The following is a 23,652-nucleotide window of genomic DNA, read 5'->3' on the forward strand; positions in this document are numbered from 1 at the left end:
TGTACAGAAGATGACATGTGTGCGTGGTGACATTGTACACATTTCATTGTTCTCATGTACATTTGCACTTAAGTACATGTGACAAGAAAACCTATTTCTAATTCTACCTACATAAGCATGATGCTCTGCAAGATCCTTTGGTGAATCACATGAGAAGTAAACACAGAAGTTGAGAGCCCCCAGCTTTAAAGTTAAAGTACAATAATGTAAGTGAAGTAAGCTAAGGTATTGCAGGGCAGCTCAGATCTCAGGAATGTGTGGGAAATCATGGATGCTACCAATGATCGAGACACCTACGTGTGCAAGGAACTGTCATTAGCAGCTTTGGGTTTCAGAGCTTGAGTCACTGTGGTTGAGGTCTACCAGGATAGCACTGGACCCCAAACTTAGTGACACTGAAAGGGAATGAGGGAGACACCGGGCAGACTGATCAAAGCAGGAAGATAGTGCAGGAGGTCCTGTGCACTAACTAGACATCATGTTCCTCTTCCAATTACAGTCAGGGCCACATTTGAGCACTTGGCTAGCTCTACTGTACAGGAGTGGAGGATTAAGAAAACACCAGGTGGGAATGCAATTTAAGGGAGCAGGCAGGCATTTCTGAGACTGCAGACTTGACACCAGGATGGTATGTTGTTTCCCTGGTGACAAGGTCAAGGCTGTCTACAGTAGAGATTCACCACAATGTTGCCAGCGATGAAAAGTCTCAGTTCGGAGGAGAGACAAGATTGATTAGATTAGATTAGATTACTTACAGTGTGGAAACAGGCATGACTGGGTTTGTTTTCCTTGGAGCAGAGGAGGCTGAGGGTGGGGTCTTATTGAGGTAAACAAAATTATGAAAAACATAAACAGAGTAGATAATGAGAACCTTTATCCAATGGCAGACATGTCAAAGACCAGAGGGCAGATATTTAACGTGGGGAGTAAATGGGTTAGAGGAGATCTGAAGAAAAATTGTTTTGTTTCCCGCAGATGTTGATAGAAATATGGACCATACTGCCTGAGAGAATGGTGGAGGCAAGTACTCTCACAATACTTAAGGAGCATCTGGATGAGTACTTAAAATACCAGGCTATAGAAATACACGGACCAAGTGCAGGGAAGTGAATTTAGTGTCATATGGATGTTTGTTAGTTTGCATAGACACGGTGGGCCAAAGGGTCTGTTTCGGTACTGTATGACTCTATGTGCTCATCTTGTAGCTGGATGAGATTCTGATCTGTGTCAGTAGCGTAGAGTCTCCCCCACATTTAGATGGTAGGTTCCTGCCAGTACAGAAGACTGTTCAGAAGAACAGCAGTCAAGGTCCACATTGGTGTCAATGCTTCAGCTAGGAACGAGGATGAGGTCTTGAAAGCAAATGTTGGGGACCCATGACTCAGATTGATAAGCAGAACCTCAAAAGCAGCAGTGTCAGGTTTAATCATGGAGAATGTGCAAGTCCCAGATAGTAGCCCAAGGGGGGAGTTGAACCCAGGTCCCTGCTGCTGTGAGGCAGCAGTGCTAACCACTGAGCCACCGTGCCACTAATGGTGCCTGGGCCCTCTACCTTCACTCTTTCACAACTCCATCCCCTCCCACCGGTGACTCTAATGCTAGCAGCAAGTCAGGAGGAGGAAAGGGAGAACACTCTCAGCTGGCCTGGGCCAGCATGATTGGAAGGTGCCCAGGAGGAACACGCAAATGTTGAAAGTCACCAGGGTGTTGCTCACAGCAGGATCTCTCTGTCCCAGCTGTGGGTTTGCACCTCTACATACAGGGAGAGAGAGAGAGAAAGATAAAATCATACTGAGAGCATACCAGTGGCACAGGTGTTTAAATATTCATAAATACAACACTTTTGTAACTACATACAGGTATTCACTTGAACCGTTACCATGTTTTCTTGCTCCTATACAGATGAATTGTATTCCAGCAATGAAACAATGTGAAGCAATTTCAACCATCAGGAGGATGTGTAATGCAAGCAGTAAACAGTGACAGTTCCTGCAGAGTTCACCTCTCACATTCAGGTGAGGAGGTGTGTGTGATGATTCCATACATTTTACAACAGAGAGGATTTTCCGATGCCTGCCCTTCTCAAAGTAATGCCATGACATGTAAGGATGTTGATGGCTAGCTCACATGTTCACTTGCATACATTATGCAATGCTTTAGATTAAAACAAGCACAAGTCACCAGTTATTGCAATCATTGCTGTCAGACAGCATACTGAGGCACAGCAAAGGACCATTGCAATCTGAGGCATTGAGGGATTGAATTGAACAGTACTTGGCAAGGAGTATTCTCAATGTGAGTGACAATTTGGTAGTCCTCAGAAAGGAGTGGACTCATTTATTTTTTTTAGAAGGAGGACTGGATGAGTACAAATGCAAGCAAGTGGGAGTAGTCTAATTGTGAAAACTGGATGCATCGTCAAAGTGGGCCGAAGGGCCTGTTTCTATGCTTTAGACTTCTGTAAGATGTAACAGAATGTTCCATTCACTCTGCTCACTGTTTCATTGCTGCTTTACAGCTAATGATGTTTTGGAGAATTCTAGAGTATACATTTAAACTCTGATTGAAGTTATCAGACTGACAATAGACAGAACAAGTGACTTCTTTTATTCACAAGAATCATGCTCAGTAACTTCAGTTGAGATTTGGGACTAAGTAAGATGTGAAACAAAGGGTTGGATGCCTGAAATTACATTAAAACCTACAAGTGGAAAGTTCCTCTTTAACCACAGTATGTTATTTCATCAAAGAACTCCAATAAGTTGATTTAGCATAATTTTCCCTTCAAAAATCCATTGGCCCTATAGTCTTGAATTTCTCAGAGTACCCTGCCATAACACTTCTAATAATAACTTCTAATAATTCTTTTCTTATGCCAAACACGAACGGACTGTGCTGTAGTTTCCTGCTTTCAATTAGCCTCCAGTTTTGAAGAAAGGAGTTCCATTCACTACTTTCCAATCTAATGGAACCGTCTACAATTCTAGGGCATCTTGGAAAATTGAAACAAATGCAACAACAACCTCACAAGCCGCTTTATTTAAGAGCCAAAGAACAGACCCAGAGACCCCATTGTTAGCCAAACAATTTACTCAATTCCACTTCACTGATTCTTCTGGACACCCCTCTCCTATCACAATGGATTCATCCACATTGGAGGGGAGACATCTTTGTGCAGATTAGTGACAATTGCAGGGAAAATCCATGCGATCTATGGGGACACACAACGTGGATGCAGAGAAAGGAACGCTGACTGAGTACACCAGACCAACTTGTAGTTCTAACTGCAACTATGAGTTCAAGTACAAATATTGCTGAGAGTGTGGTGTGAGTATACCTGAGAATTACGAGTATCAAGAAGGAAACTGAGGCCTTATGCCTGAAATGACTCATGTAAGCTGACAGTCATTCCTAAAGATGTAGTACCAAGCCAACGCCAGCAAGGCGATTGTTGATTGTTGATTGTTGGATCAGTCAAGTGAGGCCAAGGAGACACAAGAGTTACAGGAAAGATTCCAAGGGTTTTAATCATATTACAGTCGCTAACCAACGGCCCTTATTCCAGATTTCTGACAGCGAGCTTCCCTGCTGGAATTTGTAACACGAGCTCCAGATTTCTGGGGGACCAGTGGACGGACCAGAGGCTTCCAGGTTTGACAGCTGTTGCAAAGAGCCAGGAATTCACACTGAGGGACATCTTCATCTTGCATGGGGGAACACACCTCCCAGTCAATGATCATAGCCCATGAGCTCAGAGCAAGGAATACGTGCTATACATCAGCCAACACCCTTACCCACATCAAAGGCTGTCAGGGCCCTTTCCCGAAGCTGTTTCCCATCCCAAAGGGGAGGTGACGGCCGAGTTGTTATTGGTGGACCTCTAACTCAAGGGCCCAAGTCATGTTCTGGGCACCCAGATTTGAATCCTCAGATGGCAGAACTTAAATTCAATAAATCAAGGGAAAATCTGGAAATAAGAGTCGACAAGGCGATTGTTGATTGTTGGAAAATGCCATCTGGTTCACTAAATTCCCTTGGGAAAGGAAGCTGCCTTACATGTGACTCCAGGCCCACAGCACTGGGATCGATTCTTAACTGCCCTCTGGGCAATTAGAGATGGGCAATATATCCTGGCCTCGCCAGCATCACCCTCATCCTGGGAATGAATTTTTAAAAAATCTGACAGTTACTTTGTTGGACAGGCAGTATCCCGTCACCAGTGGAGATCCTCTCTCTGTATTCTGATACTTCAGTTTAGGAATGTATGGTCCAAAACTTAGCCAGCTTAAGTGGTGCACAATTGTTATCCTTGTTGTATGATCCAGGAGAGAAAAAGGGAAAGAGTTTTTCGGTGAATGTGTCAATGAATGTGTAGAGAATGGACATACTATCAGCATTGTAAAAGGTCACCTGTCCTCCCTCATAGTCCAGGTAAACTCTGATGGTGCTGGGCTTCACTATCAGAGTCAGGGGGATTTGTGAGCTTTCTGTGACTTCATATTGATTGCCATTTGTCAGCCACAGAACCCAGTAACCACCTTCAGGACAAAGTGTGAGCCGTCCCTTCCTATTTGCAGACTCTGTAGCCACACCCAATCCCCAGTCAGCCTTCTTCCCCACCTCCACCTCCCAGTAGTGTTCCCCTGATGTGAATCCCTGTGACCCCAGGACACATGGAACCCTGTCAAATCTCTCCTCATAATCAAAAAAGATGAATTCACTGCTGCCAAACCTCACACTGGTGCGATCTTTCGAGAGGGTGAGCTTCGGATGTGCTGTTTTTGGGTTTAGAGTCAGCAAGGCCGGAACTGTGGGGAATTAAAAAAAAAGTGTCAAATATTTTAGACAGAGGAGGACGAATGGACACAGTTTAATATCAGATAGCTTTATAACTGGAATCAACAATCAATCCATAATCTCTGCAGAATGGATTAAGTGCACAGTTACATAAATTCCCATATTTAATTGTGTAGTCAACAAAGATAAAACAATGAAAAGTGCATGTAATAGAGAGCGAGATAATCACCGGGAGATCTGATCTAGCTGCTGAAGTCACCTGGTCTGACTCCAGACCTACAGCAGTGTGGTTGACTCTTAACTACCCTCTGAGTTCACACGCAAGCTACTCAGTTGTATCAATCTCAATAAAGTCTCAACAAATTCTCAAAGAGATGGAACCCAATGGACCATCTGGCACCAGCTTGGGCACTGGAAATGATGATGGCGAAAACAGCCATGTTGACCCCACAAAGTCCTCCTCGCTGACATCTGAGGGCTCGTGCCAAAATTTAGAGAGCTGTCTCACAGACTAGTCAAGCAATAGCCCGACAGAGTCATACTTTCGGAATCACGTCTTGACGGAAATTAACCCAGACGCCACCATCGCCATCCCTGGGTATGTCCTGTCCCACCAGCAGGACAGTCCCAGCAGAAGTGATGACGCAGTGGGATATAGTCAGGAAGGAGTTGCCTTGGGAGTCCTCAACATTGAGTCCGGACCCCATGAGGTCTCATGGCTTCAGGTTAAACATGGGAATGGAAATGTAGTGCTGATGGTGATGGAGGGTTGGTTTCCAGACTGGAGGCCTGTGACCAGTGGTGTGCTATAAGGATCGATGCTGGGTCCACTGCTTTTTGTCATTTATATAAATGATTAGGATGTGAACATTGGAAGTATAGTTGGTAAGGTTGCAGACGACACCAAAATTGGAAGTGTAGTAGACAGCGAAGACGGTTACCTCAGCTTACAACGGGATCTTGATCAGATGGGTCAATGGGCTAAGGACTGGCTGATAGAGTTTAATTTAGGTAAATGTGAGGTGCTGCAATAATGGCAGTATTGCAGAACAAAGAGACCTTGGAGTGCAGCTTCATAGTTCCTTGAAAGTGGAGTTGCAGGTAGGTAGGATAGTGAAGAAGGTGTTCCCTTATTGGTCAGACCATTGAATATAGGAGTTGGCAGGTCATGTTGCAGCTGTACAGGACATTGGTTCAGCCACTTTTGGAATAACATGTGCAATTCTGGTCTCCTTGATCCAGGAAGGACATTTTGAAACTTGAAAGTGTTCAGAAAAGGATGTTGCCAGGGTTGAAAAATCTGGGCTAAAGGGAGAGGCTGAACAGGCTGGGGCTATTTTCCTTGGAGTGTCGGAGGCTGAGGGGTGACCTTATAGAGGTTTATAAAATCATGAGGGGCATGGTTTGGGTAAATAGACAAGGTCTTTTACCAGGTGTGGGGGAGTCCAAAACTAGAGAGCATAGGTTTAGGGTGAGAGGGGAAAGATATAAAAGAAAGTTAAGAGACAATGTTTTCACGCAGAGGGCGGTATGTGTATGGAATGAGCTGCCAGAGGAAGTGGTGGAGGCTGGTACAATTGCAACATTTAAAAGGCATCTGAATGGGTATATGAATAAGAAGGGTTCACAGGGATATGGGCCAAGTGCTGGCAATTGGGACGCGATTAATTTAGGATATCTGGTCAGCATGGGCGAATTGTATTGAAGGGTCTGTTTCCTTGCTATATATCTCTATGACTCTATTCCTTTAGTGTGACTGTGTCAAACTATGAGAACTCCCTTTATAACAGCACTGTGGGGTGTCCCTATGCCACAAGGACCTCAGATGATCATGGAAGGTATTTCAATACCAATGTCTCAAAGATAGTTTGGGACAGGGAATAGATTGACAGCGATTTCCATATTTCATAAATAAGTGATTACAGATTAAGTGTAGTCTACCATTGGATGTATTCCCAGACATCAATATGGACAATATTACATGTCCCACTCTGATCAATGTGCACTGGATGTAGAGAGAGAGAGCATCAGCGAGGGCTCCCAGCCTGATCTGGAATTGAGTCCCAGTGGAAAGTCTGAAAATCAACTAAGCTGATGTTCCGCTCAACTCGTGCTCAATCTCTCAATCTGAGGCCCCATGTTTCAAACTGCATCTTTAGTGAGACCCCTGCACCAGTGAATAGAACCCAGCATGAGGCAGCACACTCAGGAGAAATGGAGAGAGGTAGAGAGTGCAGGAACCTCTCTAGAAAGCAGACACAAAGCTGTAAGGTTTCTTACCCGGAGAGATGATCTGTTTCATTTGCTTCCACACCCTGTACTGTAACAGGCCTCGGAATCTTTTGTATTTCCTTCGCGAAAACGCAAGGCTCTCTTTGGAGCATTCACTTCCTTCTGGTTCATCTCCTTTGCAATCCTGGATTTCACTGCCTTCTTCTTCACCTTCATGCCTCTGGGCACTTTTCACTTTGTCCTTTTTGACCAAGTATCTGTTTGAATGAAATTGGTTTAATCACTCAATGCTGACTGCAACATGTGAGCAAAGCTATGCATGGGTTTAAATGAGACACTCACTTTTCTCTCAATCTCTTCACTTCCTGCAGGACAGAGAATCAGAAACATTAATAAACATGCGATACTATTTCGATTGCCCCATCAATGGTGTGGTTGAAATGTGAAAGGACCTGGATGGACATTCTCACTGACAAGTTCTAGTGTAATGTGATATCACAACAGTTAATGTCCCTCCCCACACCTGAATGCATTCAACACATTTCCCTCTGCTGCTGTTCAACAATGACTTACTGCTGCTTTCCCAGTAACCCCGGGTCTGCCCCGGTCTGTGTAGCCTCGAGTGATAATTTACCCAATCTCAGCATGCCCCTGACAGTGAGGCAGCATCCAGGCTACCAGCTCCTGGACACTTTAAGGCAACACATGCGCCTGTGTACACATAAGATGTGAATCGGATTAGGCTCATTGTGGTGCCCCACCCAGTCAGACTACCTCCGTTATTCAAAGGGTCTGAATGGAGTTGACTTCAGGGACTGAACCCCGGCATGTCACGGTCCTTGGCAGGGGTGAGACGCTGAGAAACCTCAGAAGCCAAGTAGGAACCTGCAATAGAGGAAAGCTGAGTCATCCTTGGGAAACAGTCAGATGATGAGCTTGCAAGCTACTTATGAAGAGGGTCAGCCCATTTAGAAGACAGTGCTCCCCTATCCTGCATCAGCTGATTGGTTCCTTGCCCAATATCATCCTTCAGCTCATTGCATTTGTTCAACACTATTATCGGATAGCAACTTCCCCATGTCAGTTCCACACTTACAATCTGGCAATTTACATTGGAGTTTGTATTGCTATCCTCATCCCCTGTTTATGCCTGAATTGACTCTCATAGAACATAGAACAATACAGCGCAGAACAGGCCTTTCGGCCCTCGATTTTGCGCCGACCTGTGAACTATTCTCAGCTCGTCCCCCTACACTATCCCATCATCATCCATGTGCTTATCTCAGGATTGTTTAAATCTCCCTAATGTGGCTGAGTTGACTACATTAGCAGGTAGGGCATTCCACACCCTTATGACTCTCTGCATTAAGAACTTGCCTCTGACATCAGTCTTAAATCTATCATCCCACAAGTTGTAGTTATGCCCTCTCATACAAGCTGACGTCATCATCCTAGGAAAAAGTCTTTCACTGTCGACCCTATCTAATCCTCTGATCATCTTGTATGTCTCTATCAAATCCTCCCTTAGCCTTCTTCTTTCCAATGAGAACAGACCCAAGTCTCTCAGCCTTTCCTCATAAGACCTTCCCCCCAGACCAGGCAACATCCTGGTAAATCTCCACTTGCACCTTTTCCAATGCTTCCACATCCTTCCTGTAATGGGGCGACCAGAACTGTACACAATATTGCACAAGTGTACAAGTGTGGCCGCACCAGTGTTTTGTATGGTTGCAGCATGATGAGCTTGCAAGCTGCTTATGAAGAGGGTCAGCCCATTTAGAAGACGGTGCTCCCCTATACTGCATCAGCTGATTGGTTCCTTGCCTAATACCATCCTTCAGCTCATTGCATTTGTTCAACACTGTTTTGGAGGTGAGGTAATTATGAGACACAGCGCAGTCAATCTCATATATACACACCCCTCCATTCCTGCTCATACTGCATTGAAGCAGGGGAGCTGGGTGTCTGAGCTCATATTGTTTCTGTCACTCAAAGTCAACACTCCCTCCTTTTCTCCAAAGTGACGTGTTCAACTCGCTCCAGTCTTGCTTTGTTGCAGAGTTTCCTGACACTGGGGGTTAACTTCACTGCTTTTTTTATTCCTGACGCAGTGGACGGATCAAGATACACATTGAGTTTCAGATTTTGAAATCAGCATTGTTCAGCTTCAAACGCAAGCTGTGGTTTTCTTTACTGTTTTTGCATGCCTATTACGGGAATGAGTTTTAAACTGAAATAAAACCTTCCACTTGGCACATGCATTGGGTGCTCTATGATCAAAAACAGGATGGAGAATAAACTCTCTTTACATTGTCAGATCAGACCTGTCCCAAGACCAATCCTGCTCTTACTGAATCAGTGGAACATGTTTCATTTCCCGCACCAGTTACCTTTCCTTTCTCCTTGTTGCTACTGACAGTTAGACTGGTGGTTTTTGTACAGGGAGTTCATGCCCATTCAAAGTTACTTGGAAACTAGCCAAACTAAATGACATAGCGCTGCAACAGGGAGAGTGTGAGGACCGCAGATGCTGGAGATCAGAGTCGAAAAGTGTGGCACTGAAGAAACGCAACTGGTCAGGCAGTGTCCGAGGAGCAGGAGAGTCGATGTTTCGAGCATCAACCCTTCATCGAAGCAAGATGAAGGTGGTGCTGGTAAAACACAGCAGGTCAGGCAGCATCCAAGGAGCAGGACAATCGACGTTTCAGGCAGGAGCCCTTCATCAGGAGCGCCTCTTCATCGAGGTGTTGATTGTTCAGCTCCTCGGGTGCTGCCTGACCGGCCGTGCTTTTCCAGCACCACACTTTTTGCCTCATAACACTTTAACAGCAGACAGAGGCTTTCACTCCATTGACTGGGCTTCAGATTGGTTCCACAGGTCAGCGCAACATCAAAGGCTGAAGGGCCTGTACTGTCCTATAATGTTCTATGTTCTATGCTCTCTCCAACTCCCCAACCAGTATATCATGTTTACATGCTGCCCAACTTTTCTTTTCCCAGCACCAGTTTCAAGCCACACACGTACAGGCAGGAAACAGTTGGTTTATGTCTGGGTTTATGCTCTACTCAAACCGCACCCTCATCTCTTCATCTACAAGGACATTATCAGCACAACCTTCGATTCCATTGACATTTGCGTCCATCCGGCTTCTCCTCACATGGTTCAACACTTCCCAGAAGTCACGCAGCCCCAGGTTATAGTCCAACAGCTTTATTTGAAATCACAAACTTTCAAAGTGCAGCTCCTTCATCAGGTGAAGTTGCCAGATGAAGCAGAAGCGTTTGTGATTTCAAATCAACCGGTTGGACTATAACCTGGTGTCGTGTGGCTTCAGACTTTGTCCTCACCAGTCCAACACCGGCACCTCCATGTCGTATCCACACGTGTCAGCCCGCTGCTCCATGTACTAGGTTATAACCTCACCTCGGAGAATGAGGTTTCTCCTTCCTGAATGTATTACTGACTGTCTCACACTGTGGTACTTCTCTGGGTTTTAGTCTCTCCAACAAGTGGAAACACAATAAACAATCCAATCAAGTACTATGTTAGAAATCACACAACACCAGGCTATAGTCCAATTGTAATCAAATACTGCTATCTTTTGAAAGATCTCTTTCACTGCTGAGCGGTCTGTTCTCAAGAGACAAAGAGCCCCAGTCATTTCGGCTCTGGTTTTACCCTAATTAATCTTTTTGGCACCTTCTCTCGTGCCTCTGTATCCTTTTTGCATTCTGAAGACATTCATGTATTATCTCTCCTAGGTTCAACTGTGTGTATGCGTGCTTTTGGTAGTGTATGGGTACGTGTGTTTGTATGAGTACATGTTTGGTGTGTGTTTGTGTGTGCGGGCAATGTGCATATGCGTGTGTGCCTGAAGAGTGTGTGTGGGATGAGTGCAGGTTTGAGTGTGTGTGTGTTTGTGTGTGTGTGTGTGTGTGTGTTTGTGTGTATCTGTGTGTGTGTGAGATGAGTGCAGGTTTGGGGGGTGTGTATGTGTGATGTGTGCACGTTTGGTGTGTGTTTGTGTGAGCTGAGTGCTCGTTTGGGGTGTATGCAATATGTGTGCAATTGGCCGGTGTGCATGTGTGGTGTGTGTGTATATGGTATGTGTACGTATATGTGATGTATGCATACGTACAGTTGTGTGTGTTTATGTGGTATGTGTGTATGTATGTGGTGTGCGTTTGTGTGTATGCATGGATGTGATATGTATGGTGAGTGCATGTGATATGTTTATGTCTGTCTGTGTGTGTGTGTGTGTGTGTGTGTGTGTGGTGTGTGTGGTGTGTGTGGTGCCTTGGTGTCTCTATGTCTGTGTGTGTATACATTGTATGTTTGTCTGTGTGGTATGTGTGTATCTCAGTGTGGTATGTGTGCATGTGTGTTGTATGGTGTGTATGTGGAACCATTTGATAAATTTCTGTTCTCTACTTTGTCTCTCGTGTCTGGATTTCACCTGGGCCTTCTGTCCTTTACCCCATTCTGAATGCTGCCTCAATGTTACACACAAGTCTTTTGGTCTTTCCTGGTTCAGAAACAGTCCATCTCTTCTCTCTCATTCCTTTACTCTGGCTCCATCAAACTGCAGCAGGGTGAGGTAATTAGTCTCATCGAGATGTATAGCACAGAAACAGGCCCTTCTGTCCAACTCATCCATACTGACCAGATATTCTAAATTAATCAAGTCCCATTTGTTGGAATTTGGCCCATATCCCTCCGAACCCTTCCTATTCATGTACCCATCAAGATGCATTTAACTATTGTTATTGTACCAGCATCCACCACTTCCTCTGACAACTCAATCCATACACACACCACCCTCTGTATGAAAAAAAGGTCCCTTTTAGATCTTTCCCCTCCCACCCGAAACCTATGCCCTCTCATTTTGGACTCCACTACCCTGGGAAAAAGACCTTGTCTATTCACCATAACTATTGCTCCTAATGATCTTATAAACCTCTAAGGTCACCAATCCGTCTCCGACGCTCCAGGGAAAATAACCCTAGTCGATTCAGCCTCCTCCTATAGCCCAAAACCTCCAACCCTGGCAACACCTTTGTAAATCTTTTCTTAACCCTTTCAAGTTTCACAACATCTTTGCTACAGCAGGGAAACAAGAATTGAACACAGTATTCCAAAAGTGGCCTAACCAATGTCTGTACAGCCACAAAATGATCTCCCAACTCCTGTACTCAATGCATTGACCAATAAAGGCAAGTGTTCCAATCGCCTTCTTCACTGCCCTGTCTACCTGCAACTCCACTTTCACAGGACTATGAACCTCTTTGTTTGACTATACTCCCCAGGACCTCACTATTAAATGTCTAAGCCCAATCCTGATTTGCCTTTCAAAAATGCAGCATCTCACATTTATCTAAAATTAAAGTCCATCTCCCACTCCTCAGCCCATCTGATCAAGGGCCCAGTACTCAGAGGTAACTTTCTTCGCTGTCCACTACAGCACCAATTTTGGTGATATCGGCAAATTACTAACCATACCTCTTATTTTCACATCCAAATCATTGCTACTTGTGGGATGTCTCTATGAAATGTAGAAGCTCAATTCTCTATGATACCCATTTCTCTATGATTATCCTGCACATTGGGGATTGATGTGATGGGCTCTGAGCCCCATGATTAAGTGCTGTTCACGACTACACCAACACTTTGGGATTTAATTATAACGGATCACCTTGAGAAAAGAGAGATTGTCTTGGTGTTTTGTGGCTGCGCTGATGTTTGAAATCTTCTTCTCAAATGACGCAAGATCCTCATCAAATCTTTTCATATTTTTCTCCATTCGTTGTAGGTCCTCCTTCTTTTGTCTCCTCAGCTGTTCAATTAAATGTTGTTCCTTGTTTTCCACAAATTGATGGATTTTGGCAAACTGTACAGAGATGTTATGTTCCAAGGATCGAGTGAGTTCCTAAGACAGTGAGAAAGATCATTGAGACAGAGTGTTGGCTTGGATCACAGAATTATGACAATTGTACTCACATCCAGTTCCGAAATTGTCCTCTCCTGCTGCTGTTTTAATCCATTCTTACTTTTCTTTTCCTTTTCCACAGATTCCAAGGCTATTTTCAGCAGGTCCTAAGAAAGAAATCAGATTTTACCATGATCCATTGAAATGCCTGATGTTGTGTCATAAACCATGAGGGCATGAGTTCAGGGATTGTAGTACATGGCATTAGTTTGTAATTCTTACTAAGAAACAGCAGATTGAAAAGTATTCAGTTAGATCAGGAGTGGTTTTACACCAATTGTTTTTGTTGTATGAACATATATTTCCTGAAGAAGGGCTTATGCCCGAAACGTCGATTCTCCTGCTCCTTGGATGCTGCCTGACCTGCTGCGCTTTTCCAGCAACACATTTTCAGCTCTGATCTCCAGCATCTGCAGTCCTCACTTTCTCCTATGAACATATATGCCTGGGTTACACACTATGCTATTAAACCAGAGGTCTGGATACAGAGGCAGTGATATGAGTTTAAAATACATCACAGGACTACGAATAATATTTAATAGGATTGGACATTCCCATTAAAAATTAACTTTTTCCATTCCCATTAAAAATGTACCTTTTCCATTTATAAATGGCTTTAGAATGCAGATTGCCACATATTAGCAGGTATTTATCATACATTGTTCTGGAACATGCGACTTGTTTTTATTTATACACTCAAAGCCACGATGCTTCTTTCAGAATATTTTGTATTTGTTAACGTCACTTTTAAAGTATAATGGTGCTATCAAATTAGGAAAATACATTGACAAATATTTCCTCAACAAATTGGTGTCTGCATTCCTGACAAATTAACTTTCAGATTCCTCACAGCAAGGGCTCTGTATTTAGCCAATTGAGAAACATAGGAACTGAACAAAATTCACCAGGAACTTTAAACTGCCTTAAATACAACCCAGTAAACAATAGAAGATTGGTCCCGGATAACTCTCCTCTCTGCCCCCTACCCCCCCAACCTTACCTTGTACTTTTGAACCGCCTGCTGTAGCGGCAGGAACCTGTGATCTGAATGGAGGGGGGGTACCCACACAACTGGCACAGACCAGAATCTCATCCTCCTCACAGAACAGGATCACCTTCTCCCCGTGTTCCTCACAGACCTGGTGTACACTCTCCCCCTGACCCTCACAGTCAGAGTGACCCTCCTGCAGCTTCAGCTCCAGTAGCCGGGCCTTCTCACAGAGACTAGCCAGCACCCTGTTACTGGTGTAGCTCCTCCAGGGGAGAACCATTCGACATTGTGGGCAGGACACCACGTCCCCCTGCTTTTCCCAGTATTTCTGGATGCAGCATTTACAGAAGGTGTGCTCACACTCCAGCTGCACTGGCTCCACAAACACAGCCAGGCAGATGGAGCAGGTTAAATCCTCATTCAGGGATAAGATGTGTTTACTGAGGGCCATCTCACCGACTGCTTCGGTGCCTGGGGCACACTTTATCTTCAGTTTCGTTTCTCCCATGTTGTTGTGAAACTCATTTCCTGATCAGGCTTCTTAAAGGGACACTGTCACCTGGAAAAGCTGTGTGTGGAAAAATGACTCAGACATCACAATTGGTAGACAGTTGCTGGAAATACTTAAGCTGGAGTCTGATGGGCAGGGGTACAGTGGGGGGAGTTCTCCTTAAGGTCAGAAATCTCTAAAGTTTCCAACACAGCCAGGCTTCAGGGTTATCCAGGCTTCGTTACAGGATTTCAAACCTTCTCTAATGCTTGGCAAGTGCTAAAATTGAGCAGAAGTGGTTTCTACAGATGCTGGAGATTAGAGTCAAGATTAGAGTGGTGCTGGAAAAGTACAGCAGGTCAGGCAGCATCTGAGGAGCAGGAAAATCCAGGTTTCAGGAAAAAGCCCTTTATCAGGAATGCGGCTGGGAGCCTCAGGGGTGGAGAGATGAATGGGAGGGGGGGTGGGGGTGGGTCCGGGGAGAAGGTAGCTGAGAGTGCAATAGGTGGATGGAGGTGGGGATAAAGATGAGGGGTCAGAGAGGAGTTTGGGATGGATAGGTGGGAAGGAAGATTTGCAGGTAAAAAGGGAGTTAACGGAGTCTTACATGGATTCATGCAGTTTTTTGAGCCAAGTACAATGTATCTCTGCAAATACAAATTCACCCCACAAACATATATTTGTGCATGTGTGTGTGTGTGTGTCTGTCTGTCTGTCTGGGCTGGGGGGTTGTGAGTGTATATGTGTGTGTATGTGAGTGTGAAGTGTCTAAGTCAGCCAACACTGTCTATCTCATACGCTGCAGGCTAGGATGCCTGGTGTTGTCTGATTCTTAACTTTATTCGTCAGTGAATGGAGTACAGGAGTTGGGATGTCCTGTTGCAGTTGTACAGCACATTGGTCAGGCCACTTTTGGATTATTGTGTTCAATCTGGTCTCCCTGCTAAAGGAACGATGGTGTTAAACTTAAAAGGGTGCAGAAAAGATTTACAAGGATGTTGTAGATGAGTTTAGGATATCTGGTTGGCATGGACAAGTTGAACTGAAGTTTCCATGCTGTACATCTCTATGACTTTATGTGGTTGAATGTAGGATTTCACTTGCTGTCAGCCAGACCAGGTAAGTTTGGGGGGTCCCATTCCCTCAAATGCATGAATGAACCAGATGAGTTTTTCCTAACATAACTATTAGACTCTTAATTCCAGATTTCTAATTGAATCCAAATTCCACCAACTTCCTTGGCAGAATATGAATGTGGGCCCCAGATTATTACCGGGGTCTCTGGATTGATAGTCGAGCAATAACACCACTAGGCCATCACATGTAAAATGTAACAACAGTTAAATTCTTGTTGTAGATTAAAGGCTGAAGATTCAAGGAAAAGATAGAAATTTGAACAAAGACTCATTCAATTTGGATGCAAAATGATTTTCCACCACTCTTCTGCCAGAACACCCACCTTTGTACCTTCAATGCAAGCTGGAGAAGATGGTCATACAGGACTCTGCAGATGACTGCCTCAGTCGTGGGTAAGATCATGGAAATCATTGTGAAGGATGAGATTTCTGAATACTTGAAAGTATGTGGTAAAATAGGGCAAAGTCAGCATGGTTTCATCAAGGGGAGGTCATGCCTGACAAATCTGCTGGAATTCTTTCAGGAAGTAACAAACAGGTTAGACCAAGGAGAGCTAAAGATTGTTATCTACCTGGACTTCAAGAAGGCCTTTGACAAGGTGCCACACAGGAGGTACTGAGTCAGATCAGGGTCCATGGTGTCAGAGGCAAGGTGCTAGCATGGATAGAAGGAAGTGGTTGCTGTGTCCCTTGCTGAGATATTTAAATCATTGATAGTCATAGGTGAGGTGCCGTAAGACTGGAGATTGGCTAACGTGGTACCACTATTTAAGAAAGTTGGTAAGGAAATGCCAGGGAACTATAGACCGGTGAGCCTGACCTCGGTGGTGGGCAAGTTGTTGGAGAGAATCTGAGGGACAGGATGTACATGTATTTGGAAAGACAAGGACAGATTCGGGATAGTCAACATTGCTTTGTGTGTGGGAAATCATGCCTCACAAACTTGATTGAGTTTTTTGAAAAAGTAACAAAGAGGATTCATGAGGACAGAGTGGTAGATGTGATCTATATGGACTTCAGTAAGGCATTTGACAAGGTTCCCCATTGGAGACTGGTTAGCAAGGTCAGGTCTCACAGGATAAAGGGAGAACTAGGCATTTGGTACAGAACTGGCTCAAAGGTAGAAGACAGAGAGTGGTGGTGTCCCCTAGAAATTGGCATTCCTACCCTGGGGAAAAGACTCCGACTATCCGTTCATCCCATGTTCCTCAGAATCCTGTAAAACTGCCACAAACTGTGTGACAGATGGAAAAGGGTCAGTAGACCATACAATGGGCCTTAGGATAATTTGCAGGGCCCTGGGTTATGTACCAGAGCAGTGGGGTTGGAAATGGTCTCGGAAGGTCAAATGATACTGGCAGTAGCACATTGGACACTCATTATAGGCCCGGTCTGATAATTTGTTCACTTGGCATCAAAGCCAACCCCCTGATGGGAATCATTAATAGATTCATCGAGATGTACAGCACAGAAACAAACCCTTTGGCCCAATTTGTCCATGTGAAGCAGATATCCAAAACCAGTCTTGTCCCATTTGCCAGCACTTGGCTCATATCCTGTGAAATGTTCCTATTCATGTGAGCACGGTGCCTCAGTGAGGTGCTGGCATGGTGGCCCAGTGGTGGGGTGGCACAGTGGCTCAGTGGTTAGCACTGCTGCCTCACAGCGCCAGGGATCTGGGTTCGATTCCCGCCTCTGTCATGACTGTCTGTGTGGAGTATGCACCTTCTCCCCGTGTCTGCTTGAGTTTCCTCTGGGTGCCCCGTTTTCTTCTCACAATCCAAAGATGTGCCAGTCAGGTGAATTGGCCATGTTAAATTGCCCACTGTGATAGGTGCATTAGTCAGGGGTAAATATAGGGTAGGGGAATGGATTACTCTTCAGTGGGTCGGTGTGGACTTGTTGGGGCGTAGGGCCTGTTTCCATATTATAGGGAATCTAATCTAATCACGTACCCAATGCATCATAATCAGATGTCTTTTAAATGTTGTAATAGTACCAGCCTCCAACATTTCCTCTGGCAGCTCATTCCATACACATACAGCAATCTCCACCTGTAAGACACTGTCACCATACCCCTTCACCAACTGCAATCTCCTGATACTTTGCATTGGGATTCATGAAACAGAAGGACATGATAGATGGTGAGTTTTGGGACAGGTATAAAGGACCATAAGGCACAGGAACAGAATTTAGGCCATTCAGCCCATCGTGTCTGCTCCACCATTTAATCATGGCTGATAAGTTTCTCCACCCCATTTTCCCACTTTTTCTCAGTAACCCTTGACAGTGAAGAACGTATCTATCTCCATCTTAAGTGTGCTCAATGACTAGGTCTCCACAGCCTTCTGTGGCTGTGAATTCCATAGATTCACCACTCTCTGGCTGAAGAAGTTTCTCATTATCTCCGTTCTGAAATGTTTTCCCTTTATTCTAAGGTTATACTGTTGGGTTCTAGTCTCTCCGACCAATAGAAATACCTTCCCAACATTTACTCTGTCCAGGCCATTCAGTATTCTGTAAGTTTCAATCAGAGCCTCCTCCCCCGCCAACCAATCCTTCTCAACCCCATTGGGTATAGACACAGACTCCTCAATTGTTCCTCATATGTTAAGCTTTTCATTCCTGGGACCATTCTTGTGAACCTCCTCTGAACCTGTTCCCGAGATATCGGGCCCAAAACTGTGCATAATACTCGAAGTATCAGGCAAGAACTTTCAAAAGCTGAATGGGAGCAGATGTTCACAGGTCGAGGGCAGACTGGAAAATGGGCAGCCTTCAAAAATGAGATAACAAGGGTCAAGAGACAGTACATTCCTGTTCGGGTGAAAGGAAAGGCTGGTCGGTGTAGGGAATGCCGGATGACAAGAGAAATTGAGGTTTTAGTTAAGGTAAAGAAGGAAGCATATGACAAGTATACACAGGAGAGATTGAGTGACTCCTTGGATGAATGTTGTGGATTCCAAGTGGCCGACGTGTACTGCCTGGGGCAGGCTATTTTGATGTGACCTTCAGGAGCGTGAAGAATTGTGAGCAGCTCCTGAAGGTCTTCAAGGAGAAGGAAGGGGAACCTCTGTTCTCCATCTTGTCGGCGGTCCCGTTGTGTGTACGTCCTGCCCAGAGGAGTCGGGTTGTAACAATCCAGACGTCCAACCCTCACGTCCCAGCAGCAGATGTCCTGACCTTCCTGGGAAGATACCTGCAGTCGAGGGAGAGAGTACCGATGTGGTCGATCCTTTCGGGATCTGGTCCAGCAAACGACAGGTCAGGGGAACCCTGAGGATCGATGCCAGTGGGAACAGTCTCCACCCACCCTCCAGCTTTGCCATCAGAGGAAGCAGAGGTTACCTGACATACGCAGGGCAGCCAAACGTGTGCTGAACCTGCGGGAGGTCAGGCCACATGGTGGCGGAATGTAAGGTGACCGTCTGCCGAAACTGCAAGCAGGAAGGCCACCCAACCAAGGAATGTAAGGAGGCCAAGAACTGTAATCTGTGCGGAGAGGTGGGCCACAGGTACAAGGCCTGCCCAAGACGAAGGGCCGCCACCTACGCACAGATGGCCGGAGGTGGCAACACGAGCCATGGACTACCTAAGACCAGCAAGGTACCACAAAACAGCACGGGAATGGTGTCTGGAGGCACCCAGAAGGAAGGGCAGGCTGTAGCAGAGCAGACGGCAGACAGCGGGGAGATGCAGCAGCCGACCCAAGCTCCTTCAAGACAGACGGAGGAAATGGAAGAGGAGGGATCAAAGGAGGCAGAGGATTGGATTACTGTCAAAAGCAGGAAGAGGAAACCTCCCAAAGCCACCCAGCGAAGGGGGAAGCAACACCGACACGACAAAGATACAGGCAGCTCTTCTGACGGTGAGGATGGGCGCAAGGAGGGTCATCACCAGAGGAAGAGACAGAGCACCGTGGGGGAAAAGGAGGGCAGCAGCGCCCAAGCAGGAAAAGACGATCCCTCTGAGGGGATGGGTAAAGGACTCCCCCGACCTGGTGAGAACCAAGAGGTACCCACCGGCCCACAGCTCCAGGTAACTGGGAGCAGCGGTCCTGTGACAGCCCTGCTGTCAGATGGATAACTGGACGGTGGGGACCCTGGGCCCGACCCAAAGACACCAGAGTAGGGAAATGGCTCCAGCATGGAGCCGGACAGCTACCTCAGCCCAGGGAGGGTCCAGCAGTTTGCCGTCACCACGGGGATGCACACAGCTACACCAGAGGGGCAAGACCAGCAGCTAATGGACGAAGTGGCTGCGGGGGGGACGAGACTGTCACACACCTCCATCTGGAATGTGCCTATGCAGAGGATGTCTGGAGAGGAGTGCAGTGGTGCTTGTCGAGGTTCGTCCCGAGCAGCGCTGTGACGCGGGACTCCGTGCTCTACGGCCTGTTCCCCGGGATTCACACCGAGACGAACATTAACTGCGCCTGGAGGATCATCAACTCGGTGAAGGACGCTCTCTGGGCGGTCCGAAAACTGTTGATCTTCCAGCTGAAGGAGTTGACCCCGACCGAGTGTTGCAGACTGGCACATTCCAAGGTCCAAGACTACGTGCTGAGGGACGCGCTGAAGCTTGGGGCAGCTGCCGCCAAAGCAGTGGGGAAAGACCACCGTGTAAGATCGGCCTGCCTAAAGAAGAACAGGGGGCCCATGCGGACGTTTTTTTGGGCTCTGCTGATGCCTCAGCCAAATAGATGTATATGTACAAGATTGAAAAATGCACAGGATTGTAAAGGACAAGGATCAATTCGAATATGTGTTTGTAAATATGGATATATGAATGGCATGATCAAATGTACAGACCATCAAATAATTTTATGAATAAAGTATATTTTTGAAATAAAAAAAAAGGTGGCGCTCCCAGGATGAGGCTATCCCATTGCACTTTGGGTGTGCTGACGCCTGCGATGTCCCCAAATGCGGGATACTCGACTGCAAAATTTGTGGTAGTGGGGGACTGCGTTCGCGCTCTCCCCTGATATACAAACTAATGGCAGACTCTAAATTGCACTTTTTCTGTAGGCAGTGCTGTTATACTGCAGCTTGCCTTCTCACGGCTCCGTTAACTTCCCTCTCCAAGCAAGATCCGTCCTAACTTTAAAACCTTAGGCGGCTCCCATACCTCTGCTGCATATGTGACCATTTCCCTCTATTGCCTCACGTTATCTCTCTACATGCTACTTAACCACCTTCTCTCTTAACTGCTCTCAGTCACCATCTGCTCCAAGTCTTACCACCATTTGCTGCTTCGTCAACCTACCAAGCAAGGGCATCAACACCCTGAGCGACAAAGTGCAAAATCCAGCCCACCTCACGCCTGGGGGGAGCAATGCCTCATCTTCCGCCTTCGGACCCTCCAACCACACAGCATCAATGTTGACTTCAGCCGTTTCCTCATCTTCCACCCCCACCTCATCTCAGACGCGCCCCTCCACTTGACTTGTCCCACCTGTCCATTTTCCTTCCCACCTATCCACTCCACACTCCACACTGACCTATCCCCATCAATGCTCCCCAACCCCCACCCACTTGCATGTACCTATCACCTTCACAGCAAGCTTCCCCCAGCTCCACAACCACCTCCAGTCCAATTACCGCTTTCGCTCTGCTCCAAGTCTCCAGTCTGCTCCAATTCAGCTCTCAGCCATTATGTACTGATACAGGCCTCAGCCATTCTGTACTGACCCAGGCCTCGAATCCTGTCGCATCCAGCTCTCAGCCATTCTGTCCTGACACAGGCCTCTAATTCGCTCCCCCCCATCCAGCTCTCAGCCATTCTGTCCTGATACAGGCCTCTAATCCTCTCCAATCCAGCTCTCAGCAATTCTGTATGGATACAATCCTCTAATCCGCCCCCATCCAGCTCTCAGCCATCCTGTACTGACACAGGCCTCTAATCCGCCACCATCCAGCTCTCAGCCATTCTGTCCTGATACAGGCCTCTAATCAACTCCAATCCAACTTTCTGCCATTCTGTACTGATCCAAGCCTTGAATCCTGCCTCATCCAGCTCTCAGCCATTCTGTACTGATGCAGGCCTCTAATCCGCCCCTATCCAGCTCTCAGTCATCCTGTGCTAATCCGGGCCTCGAATCTGCCCCTATCCAGCTCTCAGCCATCCTGTGCTGACCCAGGCCTCGAATCCTGCCCCATCCAGCTCTCAGCCATTCTGTACTGACACAGGCCTCTAATCAACTCCAATCCAACTTTCTGCCATTCTGTACTGATCCAAGCCTTGAATCCTGCCTCATCCAGCTCTCAGCCATTCTGTGCTGACCCAGGCCTCTAATCCTGTCCCATCCAGCTCTCAGCCATTCTGTACTGACCCAGGCCTCTAATCCTGTCCCATCCAGCTCTCAGCCATCCTGTACTGATCCAGGCCTCTAATCCACTCCAATCCAGCTCTCAGTCATCCTGTGCTAATCTGGGCCTTGAATCAGCTCCAATCCAGCTCTCAGCCATTCAAGGCTGTTGCATCTCTCCATCGGCTCTTCTTCACCTCTCAGCTGCTGTGCACTGATCCAGGCCTCTGGCTCACTCTATTCTTCCTTACAGCTGCTGCACACTAATCCAGGCCACCAGCCAATTCTGTTCTGCCTCTCAGCCTCACCACACCACTCTAGGCCTCCAGTCGACTGTGTGCTGGCTCACAGCTGCTCCACACTAATCCAGGCCTCCAGCCCACTCTGTTCTGCCTCTCAGCCTCACCACACCACTATAGGCCTCCAGCCCAATGTGTGCTGGCTCACAGCTGCCCTGCACTGATCCAGGTCTCCAGCCCACTTTGTTCTGCCGCACAGCTGCTCCGCAGTAATCCAGGTATCCTAATTTAATCTTGTCCCATTTGTCAGCACTTGGCCCTTATCCCTCTGAACCCTTCCTATTCATTTCGCCATTCAGATGCCTTTCGCATGTTGTAATTGTACCAACCTCCATCACTTCCTCTGGTAGCTCATTGCGTCCACGCAGCACCCCTCTGTGTGCGATAGTTGCCCCCTAGATCCCTTTGAAATCTTTCCCTTCTCACCCGAGACCTATGCCCTTTAAATTTGGAATCCTTTACCCCAGGGAAAGCAGCAGGTAAATCAGACACGGAAGAAAAGGACGATTACATTTTAATCACAGGCCAGTTTATTTTACACAGAGGGTGGTGAGTGCTCGGAATGTGCAGCCAGACGAGGCGGTGGTCTCAGTTTCGTGTCTCGTCCAACATAATGTTGAAAAATATGTTTCCCTGGCACCCTTAATCTTGGATGTGATTTCAACCTGAAGTCACTAATCTGATTGAAGAGAGATTTGCAAAGCTGCAGCTAGACATTGTAGAAAGTCGAGGCAAATTGGTTTTAAAAACTGCTTCCAGTTTCACAATCAAAGATTGTAAGTTGCTTTTATTCGCGTTGACATCAAATTCGGACGAGTGTTTGAAAAGAAAGTTGGAACTTTCCTTCCTCTTTTTCCGCGAATCAGGAGGCAGCCTGAAGGAAACAGGGGCGGGGCGCGTCCTTTGAAGGGATACATGCAGATAAGCAGTGCAGGCGCAGCCGTGGGTGGTATTTGAGTAAAACGGGAGTCCTGGAGACATTCGGTGATCCATTTGAAGAATGAAGCTGATCGACAGGCAGGGCAGGTTGAGTAAGTGAATGTCCGATGTTGCAAAAGTGAGTGAGTGTGAGAGTGAGAGGGAGCGGCTGTTGTGGGGTGTGAGCGAGTGTGAGCGCTGAGCATACTTACCTGGCAGGGGAGCTGACATGATCAGTGCGGTGGCGCTCCCAGGATGAGGCTATCCCATTGCACTTTGGGTGTGCTGACGCCTGCGATGTCCCCAAATGCGGGATACTCGACTGCAAAATTTGTGGTAGTGGGGGACTGCGTTCGCGCTCTCCCCTGATATACAAACTAATGGCAGAATCTAAATTGCACTTTTTCTGTAGGCAGTGCTGTTATACTGCAGCTTGCCTTCTCACGGCTCCGTTAACTTCCCTCTCCAAGCAAGATCCGTCCTAACTTTAAA

The 23,652-nt window shown here is 46.5% G+C and overlaps 1 protein-coding gene, 1 non-coding gene and 1 pseudogene across 2 annotated transcripts; 2 read left to right on the forward strand and 1 right to left on the reverse strand.

Moving 5' to 3' along the window:
- Positions 1 to 3,501: 3,501 nt before the first annotated feature.
- Positions 3,502 to 14,458, reverse strand: LOC140455443 (zinc-binding protein A33-like). The gene is given in 7 exon segments (XM_072550317.1): positions 3,502 to 4,808; positions 7,078 to 7,286; positions 7,372 to 7,394; positions 12,723 to 12,956; positions 13,028 to 13,123; positions 14,017 to 14,073; positions 14,075 to 14,458. Coding segments are annotated over 7 exon segments (1,557 nt in total). The 3' UTR covers positions 3,502 to 4,254.
- A 6,023-nt stretch (positions 14,459 to 20,481) lies between these two features.
- LOC140455765 (U1 spliceosomal RNA) lies at positions 20,482 to 20,619 on the forward strand (annotated as a pseudogene).
- A 2,745-nt stretch (positions 20,620 to 23,364) lies between these two features.
- LOC140455698 (U1 spliceosomal RNA) lies at positions 23,365 to 23,528 on the forward strand. The gene has a single exon (XR_011952962.1). It is a non-coding gene; the product is annotated as a U1 spliceosomal RNA (small nuclear RNA).
- Positions 23,529 to 23,652: the final 124 nt, after the last annotated feature.

The sequence above is a fragment of the Chiloscyllium punctatum genome, chromosome 30 (genome assembly GCF_047496795.1).
Source record: "Chiloscyllium punctatum isolate Juve2018m chromosome 30, sChiPun1.3, whole genome shotgun sequence".
Lineage (NCBI taxonomy): Eukaryota > Metazoa > Chordata > Chondrichthyes > Orectolobiformes > Hemiscylliidae > Chiloscyllium > Chiloscyllium punctatum.